The 10400-nt window shown below is 44.2% G+C and overlaps 1 protein-coding gene across 3 annotated transcripts in view; it reads right to left on the reverse strand.

The window, feature by feature from the left end:
* Positions 1-7844, reverse strand: part of LOC147431075 (lipid phosphate phosphatase 2-like) — a 151504-nt gene extending 143660 nt beyond the window's left edge. Inside the window, exons 1-2 of one of the 3 annotated variants that reach the window (XM_086493733.1) lie at positions 7390-7528; positions 6775-7013 (exon numbers count right to left, since the gene is read on the reverse strand). In XM_086493733.1, the coding sequence (XP_086349859.1) occupies positions 6775-6781 (7 nt within the window). In that variant the 5' untranslated portion in view covers positions 6782-7013; positions 7390-7528. Of the gene's footprint in view, positions 1-6774; positions 7014-7389 lie in introns of all 3 variants that reach the window. The other 2 variants (XM_086493732.1, XM_086493734.1) reach the window with 2 other exon arrangements.
* Positions 7845-10400: the final 2556 nt, after the last annotated feature.

Here is a 10400-nt window from a genome sequence, read left to right on the forward strand (position 1 = left end):
GCAGCTATAAATCTAAGCTTTATAGGGTTCTTGTGGAACTTCCAAACGGTATATAAAAAAGGTAATTTAGGCTGGCACTTGAAACCAAAAGACTTACAAAAGTCTTGATGTTTCAAGATAACCTCTTGCATTGAAAGATCACAATCACTGTAAGTCTGAGAGTTTACTTCACCTAACAAGCATTCTAAATAGAACTTTTTGCACGTAAAAACAAAGTTATTAGAGCACTTATCTACATAAGAGATTACAAAATCACGATGAAAATTCCTAAGAGCATCACGATCAAAAAAGGATAAGCTATTCCTTCCTGAAGAAACGTTCCGAGAGCAAGATGCTAATTTCAAAGAAGCTTTCTTGAGGATTACAGACTTCCAATGGGTAAAAATACCTTGAACTCCTAAAGACTCCTCAAACTTTACTACGAAACTAGAAATTCCTTTTTCTATGGCTTTGAGAAGGCAAGAGTCGTTTGAGGAAGAGAGCCTATATTTAGTACCTCTTGAGAAAAGGTCTTTCAAGGAATCCGAAGGAAGGATAGAACAATCGGCAATAACTACATGACCCAAAGCTCCATTTACATAAGAAGAAAAGGCAGTTTTACTACAAGGGCAATCAATACTTGAGATTGCTAGCCTCTCTTGCTTTTTAAGATTACGTCCTATGTCACTATAGTTGAAAACTTTTTGTCCTAAAGTTTTCACATATTTGAAAGCTACGACAGGATGGTTCCATACCTTTCTCAGACAAGGAGGGAGAGCATCCAAAGCTTCTTGAGATCTCAAAATAGAGCTTAATCCAATCTTGTCTAAGTCAGGGGAGGTAAAGATAGTTATCAACAAATCTTTCTTTCCAACCAAGGGATTTTTCAGACTAGGACATGTGGACTTCAGAAATTTGCCTAGCAGTACTCGAAGTTGAGTACTATGAGACTCTCTTAGCTCCAAATCTTCATAAGAGTAGTTCTCAAGGGTATACAAGAGCTTAAATACGATCCTTATATTATACCTTTCAAATAGTTTATAAGAAAAAGAACCCAATTCCATGGCTCTAGATAGGTAAATCAATCTCCGTTTGAAAACTCTATAAGCAAAAATTCTATGGTTAGAAGGGTCATCACTCTCAATTCTAGATATTGAAGCCCTAGGGAGACCTTGTACTCTACTAGAAATAGTGTTGTGCAAAACAACTGGATTGATTTCAGGGATAGAACCTTTAGGAATCCAAGTTCTTTTAAACTGACTTGAAGGGAGAACTAACTCGGGTTTGGGATACCTTCGCCAAAGCATAGGTTTCTTATGGTAAATTGTCTTATTTTTACGTAAAGAAGACTTTCCTTCCAAGTTGAAACCTTTAGGGAAAAAAGTATGCAAAGTTCTCATCCAAAACAACTCTCAAGGCCACGCTGATTTATAGAACTCTTTAGGGTTTCTAAAATTACCTTCTATGTGCTCAATGGGAAAACAACGGAAAGACTCAAACCCATGTTTTGCTATTGCCGCATACAAGGGTTTCACACTTTCACGTACGGTGCTCTTACTTTAAACTTTTCTCGCTTCTCTTACATGTTCCTGAAAACGAACAAAAGTTGTTCGAAAGGTTTGGCCAACATACATCATAGAACTATCGTGAATATTATAAATAACATAAATAACTTGAGAGGTATGAACCGGACTTAGAGGACGATCTACCGCAAGATGTTTTTTCCTTAAACGCCTCAAACGATTGAGGGCTTTTATGGAAGAACTTGTGTAATGAGTACTAACTAAGACATTCTTAAAAGAAGCCCAACGAATAGGACCATCACCAAAAACATGCAAATTCTTCAAATTAGACTTAGCTAAAAACTTAAATCTTTCTTGATACAGATTATGACTACTTCTAGCTACTGAAAAGAAAGAAGGGTCGAAAAGACATACCTGAGAGTCATCAACATTGCTGGTTGAAGCTGAAGAAGAAGTAAAAGTGTTTTTCATTTTTTTAGTAAGGTCAGTATTTTTAAGTGACTTTTGTTGGGAACTAGGTAGGGCAATTTTGCTAATGAAATATATAAGAAAATGAGAGCTAGCACTTTCTGGCAAAAGAGGCAGCAGGAGCATTGCTCAACAGGCATTTTCTCACGCAAGACCCCTAAGAACCCTAGTGTTTCCCCCTCAAGAGAACTCCAGCGTTTTCAGCCCTAAAGGCCAGCGTTTTCAGCCCAATTAACCTTGCATTTTTCAGCCTTAAGACATCATCGATTTCAGCCATCAGGCCTGCGTTTTGCAGCAGCGTTTCCAGGCCTTGAACCAGCGTTTTTCATCCCTGCAATTGGCGATTCCAGCAGCCCTAGATCAACGTTTCTGACACCAGCAGCCAGCATTTTACACCTGCAGCAGTTAGCGTTTTGGGGACCAGCAAGGGGCAGCGTTTGCGACAGCAAAACAGCCCATAAGGAGTACCAGAAGGAGTCAGTTCAGCCCATCACAGTCGTCGTCCCGTCGTCTGTACAGCATTCAGTTTTCAGCCTTAGCACCCTCGACCTTGACATAGCATCACTTAGATTTGCATCAGCATATTGTACCAGATTGTGCAATCAATAGACCTCTCGCCATCGAGAGTGGGGCCCTTGGAGGAGGGTTTTACAACATCCTGGTGTCGTATTCTCTTCTCTCTCTATCTCTCAGTCTCAGCACCTTCACGCACAGTGTCTATTCACTTTGTTTGTGATCACTTGCACTCTCTCGTTAAAGAACGGAAGGCTCTCCCTTCCCTAAGAAAAAGGAACTTTGAGCACAATTCGGAGCACTCATCTTGAGCAAAGTTCAACATTCATTCCACTGCACCTTACATGTTTTTAAGTGCAGGAACTGATAGACGAAATGACTGCAGCATTTTGGTCTAATTGATCTCGAAAATCGGGCATCTAAGAGATTCCTAAGTGGATCTAGATGCGATTGCTAGCTACATTGCCGATAAATCATGGTCTAAGATCCGAATGAATGTTAAATTTCATGTGATGTCGAGTGATGTCCTGTGATGTCGTGTGATGTGATTGTCAATTGGTACATGTGCTAGATGTGTGTTCCTAGTACGTAGGTACTAACAATCAGTGTTTGCTAAGACGGTTCATGGCCTCTGTCTGTTTTGCAGGCGTAATCGAGGGAGATTACAATGCTTTCAAGAGGGCGGTATGTCACAAGCTGGTGACGTGGCGTGCCAGTATACATCCACACACACCCTGTAGGAAACCCTAAAAGGTGACGTGGCTGGCTGGCTACAGAGATGACACGTGGCAGGCTGTACGGATGTCAACGCAAAACGGGTGCAAATTGCGGAATTCCATACTGCTGATGTGGCAGTGCTGTACGGCAGCTTTTTGGTAGTTTTGGACCTTGCTTTTTCCTATGCAATTGGAGAGAGAGAAAGAGCTCTCTTGCTTTATTTTTAGAAAAGCATAAGAGAGAGAGAGAGAGAGAGAGAGAGAGAGAGAGAGAGAGAGAGAGAGAGAGAGCTAATAGCTCTGCTTTGATTTAGAAAGAGAGCTTGTGAGAGAGCAAAAGAGACTTGCTTTAGTATTGAAAGCTTTTGAAAAAAAGCTTTTGGGGCTCTGCTTTTGGCATCCCTTGTACTTTTAATATGTGAGCAGGCCTCTCACAACTCAGAGCATCTGGACACAAAGTCTGAGTGTGAGCGCTTGTCCGCACTCTTGTACTTTGAACTCAGATTGATACAAAAAGAAATACCGAAAGGGGCGCCAGTCTTTGGGGCCAATATCTCTAGGCACGGAACTTCGCCGGGCCAGTGTCGAATAAAATTATAAACTGTGAATTGTTTTGAAGTGGTTATTTTGGTGCTGTCACGGTAGATTCTTGACTTGGAGTGTCCAAGTCTGTTACAAACACAAACAGAAACTTCAAAATCAATGAACTTTAATAGAGAGAGAGAGAGAGAGAGAGAGAGAGAGCCGACACGGCACGGCAGAGTTCCGCACCCAAAAGCACTGGCTCCAAAGACTGGCGCCCCTTTCGGTACTTCTTTATTATTGATCACAACAAGGTACAACTCTCGAGGGTCCTCTCCTCTCAGACTCTGTGTCCATATGCTCTGCAGAGTTAGGCCCCAAGGGCTCTTATAAACAGTACAAGGGATGCCTAAAAGCAGAGCCCCAAAAGCATCAGGTTCAAAAGCATTGAACCCCGAAAGCATCTGCTCACAAAAGCTAGCGTTGAAACTAGCCCAAAACAGCCAGCGCTTTTTGTGTAAATCCATATAGCCTGCCACACAGCGAGTGCAAAATGCCGAAAATCCGTACAGCCTTCCAAATCAGCATGTTAGTGCAATTTACGAAAATCCTCAGAGTTCAAACTTTTGGTATTTTTAGGTTTTCGGGCCCCACAACCGGTGCTTCAAAGGGTCTTTCAAGTTTCTCTTGTCCACTCGGTGTTAGGTGCAGCGGAATGATTGTTTGCGCTTTCCTCAAGATGAGTGCTCCAAACTATGCTCAAGGTTCCTTTTGTTAGATAGAGCCTTCCGTTCTTAGTGAGAGAATGCTATGATCACAAACAAAGTGAATGGACACTGTGCGTGCAAGTGTATGAGACTGAGAGATAGAGAGAGAAGAGAAATACGACACCAGAGACATTGTAAAACCCTCCTCCGAAGGCCCCACTCTCGTCGGCGAGAGTGGTCTACTTTTGATTGCACAAAGTGGTACAATGATGATGCATGGAAACTGATGCAACTTGGGACTATGCCGGTGACGACGATGGTGATGACTACAACGACTTTAGGGCTGAAATCTGTGGTCTTCTATCTGCTGAATTTCGGGACTGTTTCGGTGGCTGAAAATGACTGTTTTGGCTGCGTTTTTATGGCTGAAAATGGGCGTTCTTTTGCAACCAACTAGGGCTGAATTGTCTGCTGTCCAAGAAGGCTGAAACCGCTGCTGTTCAGATGCTGATTGGCTGAAAATACAAAACGCTAGGCTGCCTCTGCTGTGGATTGGCTGAAAACCAAAAACGCTACCTGGCTTTGCTAGCATTAGTGAAATCTGCTGGCTATCTGGGGAAGCTGGCGATCATGGCTGAAACCGCCAGGGTGCTGAAGTTGTTGGCGATGACTGCAAGGGAAAACGCCAAGAAATCGTGGGGTCTTGATGGTGATGGAAACTGGAAATGCCAGGCTTGGGGAGGGAGGTTGCCAAGGCCTTGCGGGTGCTGAGGGTACTGCGAGTTCTGCTGAGAAGTTGCTTGTTGAGCGGGAAGCTCTTGCTGCCTCTTCTGCCAGAAAGTGCTAACTTGGGTTTGCTTATATATTAACTTAGCAAAATTGCCCTACCTACTTTTGTTGGAAAGTCACTTAAAAATAATAAGTGAAAAATGTCAAAAATAGGGAAAATAGGCTAAATACACTGGAAAATTCCCTTGACTGAATCTGATGGATTCTGAAGGGAATACTGATGATGATGCTCTGTGCAACCAGAGGATATGCATCTACACTCAGTGACTGGGCATGCACGGTCTACGAATAGACTCACAAAAGTGCCAGATCACTTCTAATCTAGATTGACTGGACTGACTGAACGCTGTTATGCTGTAGCTTGTCCATGGACACATAGGGTTGGATGTGTCACGTGACACTCTATCGTTGCTCTCCCATTCGAGTGAAAATGTAAGCTACCCTTAAAAAAATACACTAAAATGCCATAAAATTTTAAAACCACTACAAATTTGAAGGGCAAGGGTGCTCCTAAATAATCAACTCTAATCAGGTCAACATCAAGAGGGCCTAGACATCTTACTACAGAGCTTCATGGATCGGAAAGCGCACCGGGAGCATCTGTTGCAACTATGCAATATGAGCTAGTCCAACACTGTCTGCTGACGCAACGCATACCCACTGAGAACAATGAGAAGCTAGCCATGGACAATGCTGTTTACTGGGAGGCAGAAAGTCTACTCGAAGCAAAACAACAGGCCTCTGCCCCAAGGATGGACTGCCATTGCTCACTTGTGTGTTCAGACAGCCAGGGTCCGAGTGGGTTCATGCCACATCATCACTTTGTGACACTCAACATCAACAAACAGGGGATTTCTTCAGCTATGCCTTCGCTCACTTCCTTAACGACCCCCATGCTGACCTGGAGGTGGCTTGCTTTCAAGTTCATGTCTTGTTTCTTGCGGCACACCCCACGAATGCTTTAGACTTTGCAGAGGGATACTCTTTTCCATTGTGTGGTCGGGACCACCAGGATGCAATGGATATCGAAAGGTATGACAACAAGTGGCCCTTTGCCAATCCTCTGCTACGTCCTGAGGTGGGGGATGTTGAGGCTCGAGGCAACGAGGAGCGTGGGTAGGGCAGTCTCTCACCATGTACCCAAACTCACGGAACCTCAGACACCGATTCGAATGACCAATAACCACCAGTCTTTGTAGAGGGAACGGCTCTATAGTGGGATCTCAAAGTCGTATTGTATCCGAGAAAGAGGTGTCACTAGGTGCGTATACATATCGTTGTGTACCAATCTTTGTAGCAGTGAGCCTTGTATAACCAAGACCTACCTAGCGGCTGTGCAAGTAGGCTGGGAGTGATGGAAAGGAAAGGGCGACTCAAAAACAAGGGATCCTCTGTTGTTGATCATCAACATCAAAGTTTGGTGTTCAACGCTCTAAAACCAACAGTTAGTCCCAGCCACTCTCTCTCTCTCTCTCTCTCTCTCTCTCTCTCTCTCTCTCTCTCTCTCTCTCTCTCTCTCTCTCTCTCTCTCTCTCTCTCTCTCTCGCGTCACCACACCTTCCATTGCACTTTCATAATCTCTTCAGCATGTTGGACACCACATCCATTGTTGAAGACAAGGTTTGGAGATCACTGTGAGCATCCTATTTAGATTGTCCTTGAGTTTCCTAGTTGGGCTATAGCCCTCATGTCCTGTTGTACACACTACCATTTTAATGGCAAGTCATTTTTGGCCTTCTTGGAACCATTTCTCTGCCTTTGGTGTTTTATTGCCGCCACAAACTTCCTCGTTCCTCCTGCTTGTTACATTTCAAACAATTGAGATTCGTCTCATGATTCATTAACGACTCCCTGTTTCTTATGACACCTTTGACTGTACTATACACTACATTTGTCACACTATCCAAGGATTGTACACTTAGAATCTTTAACATGTACTGACTGTGGCCACAGTCCACAGCTCACATCTTGCAAATCTTTTTTGTAACCTTAGGTGTCATAGGTCGCTTTGGCATTGTGAAGACATTAATATCTCTCTCTCTCTCTCTCTCTCTCTCTCTCTCTCTCTCTCTCTCTCTCTCTCTCTCTCTCTCTCTCTCTCTCTCACATACACACACACACACACAATGCGCATGCAAAATGCAGAAGGAAGATTATACAGGAGAGACATACCCAAGTGAGACGTTTCCGCAGCCTGCGAATTGGCTGAATGTGGGCGGCCCTCCAGCAAGAGAGGCGTGTTCAATGTGCTTCGGTCGCTGGCATCGCCCTGGGAAGCGACGCCCGTGGCTGAGTCGCCCATGCTTAAGCGGGAAGCTCGCAATAGTCTTCACGTCCAAGCTCAACGTCAGGCCCGCCAACTATAGTTGAGCTTATCCTCGTCATTAATAGTGAGCGCAAGCATAAGCAAGGTGAGTAAGACGGGCAGAGCTCGCTGCCTCCGCCTCTTTGTTGTTCACAGGTTATTTTCCAATCGTGGGAAAAGCCTTCAGCAAATTGCGGTGGCAAAGCATGTGGGCGGGTGCTCAAAGCCTGCTGCCCACAATCAGTGTTGGAAAAGCAGGAGTACGAAGTTCTCTCCCGAGGAGGGGGGAGGGAGTCGTCTACAACTTGGTTTGGAAGCTAGGAGTTCTTTCTTCAACCAATCCATGCACGCCAACAAAGAGGCACGCCGCTTCCTCTCTCTTTTTCGCCGTTTTGTTTGAACCCATCCTAAAATGAATGTAACTAGTCAAAGCTATATGTTCTCTAACAAAAAAAATTAGCAAGGGCAGCGCTACACTCAGAAACATTTCTCGGAAAAATAGGGAAAAAGATCCACTCCTACGCAGCTGAGAATTTGTCCAAAACTTCTTGCGGAGCTGGGGGGGGGGGGGGGGGGGGGGGGGGGGGGGGGGGGGGGGGTTGGTTTAACTAAATCCTACAAGCTCTTAAATGATGCTCGAGCTGTGTGATAGAGGGCAGCAAAGTCGGACATGACAATCACGACATCGATGGACCATTGGATGGACTGGACCCAAGTTCAAGTTTACTTTTTTCGTCTTAATTTACTTTTTGCCTATCTTTGTTTAGAATATAGGGTTGTGTTGTGCCCCACGGTATAAGCAAACTCACGTGGGTGGGTGGTTAGAGGATTTTGCTTTCAATGTAGAGGTCGTGGGTTGAAATCAATGAGGGCACATTCAATGGGCTCTTTGCAATCATCTCTCATCGCCAAGAGTCACACATTCGCTATCCATCATAGATCGCATGGCTCAGGCATTATGGGGATTATTGTTAGGGTCATGGGGTGGGGTTTCTCTCTTTTTTTTGGAGGGGGGAGGGGGGGGGGGGGGCTTATATCAATAGAGGGTAGAGTTGGCCAAGAGAATTTTGAGGCAGATAAGCAAACTCAATAAGGTCAAAATGGTCAATTATAACTGACAGACATGTGCCCTATTCGGGCCACGGGACTATTTGACACCACCTTGTCAGGTGGGATCTACAGTCCAGCATCTTTGAACGATGTGGACCGTCCATTTATTCTCAAGAATTAAAAGATTCCGGCCGGTTGAGCCCCTGCGACTCGAACCCACCACCTACACAACCGGAAGCCACAACTCTCCCATTAAGCTATCGCGCGCCACTTGAAATGGAGGTGTGAACATAGAATCATATAGCAAAAATGACGGGGTGGAGATCACATGGTGTTCACTTGGAGATCACTTTGGGATGGACGGGGTCACACTGCAATCACTTTGGGATAGTCGGGGTCACACTGTAATCACTTGGTAATGGGTGGGGTCACAAGGTGATCACATGTTGATTGGGATTCACATGGGGATCACTTGGCGGTCACTGATGTTCACATCAAATTTACTTGGGGTTCACTTTAATTGTGATCACATGGTGATCACTTGGAGATTAAACCGCCATCGGACGGTGCAAAACCGATCCCGCCACCCCCAATTAATAGGGACCCTAGATCCCACCTGACAGAAGTGGTGTCAATTAGTCACGAGGCTATCCGGGGAGAGATAGATAGATAGATTTTGTTATCATCCTCAGAGGTCAAATATGACCTATGGGACCAAAGATACATGTGATGTACTATGTATGGGGCCGAGAGAGAGAGAGAGAGAGAGAGAGAGAGAGAGAGAGAGAGAGAGAGAGAGAGAGAGAGAGAGAGAGAGAGAGAGAGAGACATACACACACACACACATGACAAAAGGAAGGGAAAAATATTATTGAAAGTTTTATTTCAATAGAAACTAAGATATAAATCATGACAAAAGCTTCCTCGTACCTTTTTTTTTGTAAGCTAGTGTGTGAGCTATCCTCCAAACATAGACAGAGAACATGGACAAGACTTATTTGAGTGTAGAGTCCACGTTCAGTTGCTAGTGCTGCAAACAAACTGATTTAGGCCACAAAAAATTCCATCCATGCATGGTGCTTTGTAGTCCTCATTGTGTTTCATTGCACTCATGTACAATAAGCATGCATGAACATACATTCGCCCAAGATTAAAGCGAGACCTTTTTGAAATTGTGTGTATGTGTGTGCAAGTGCACGCACGTGTGTGTGTGTGTGTGTGTGTGTGAGAGAGAGAGAGAGAGAGAGAGAGAGTGTGTGTGTGAGTGAGATTGAGTGAGTCTTTTGATGGCATCTTTTTTTTTCAAAACTCACAAGTGTGAGTGAATGTATTAGAAATGCCATCGAGAATAATACAATCGATCTCAAGCTCATGTCAAGCCTTGAGGGGCAGATGGTTACATTAGAACCTCACATCGAGGGTAGCTAGAAGTATAATCGCCAAGAGCTTGGTCATTTACATAACAAGGGTTGTCTGGATGGCGAGAGATGCCCTAATCCAATCGTCCGATTTTTGCCTTTTACCTATCGCATATATTATCTCCTTACTTCCTTGTACAATCTCTGAGAAGCTAGCCACCAAGAGGTCGCTATCAAAAACTCGGTAATTCTGGGCCTTCCAAATGTTGCTAAAAAAAAATATCTGACAATTAGAGTACAGATTAGAGTTGGTGGACTTCAAAATTGTTTTCCACCTAGACATAGATTTTTCTTGAAAACCCCAATCTTCCATGTTCTTTGGATCCATTTGCACACGTTCCCTGCCAGCCCTCTTATCGTCGGGCATTTCATGAAAAGGTGGACGAGGTCTTCGTTAGCCAATCTACACC

This window comes from Adiantum capillus-veneris, chromosome 21 (assembly GCF_014529385.1).
Source record: "Adiantum capillus-veneris isolate H3 chromosome 21, ASM1452938v2, whole genome shotgun sequence".
In the NCBI taxonomy this organism is placed as follows: Eukaryota; Viridiplantae; Streptophyta; class Polypodiopsida; order Polypodiales; family Pteridaceae; genus Adiantum; species Adiantum capillus-veneris.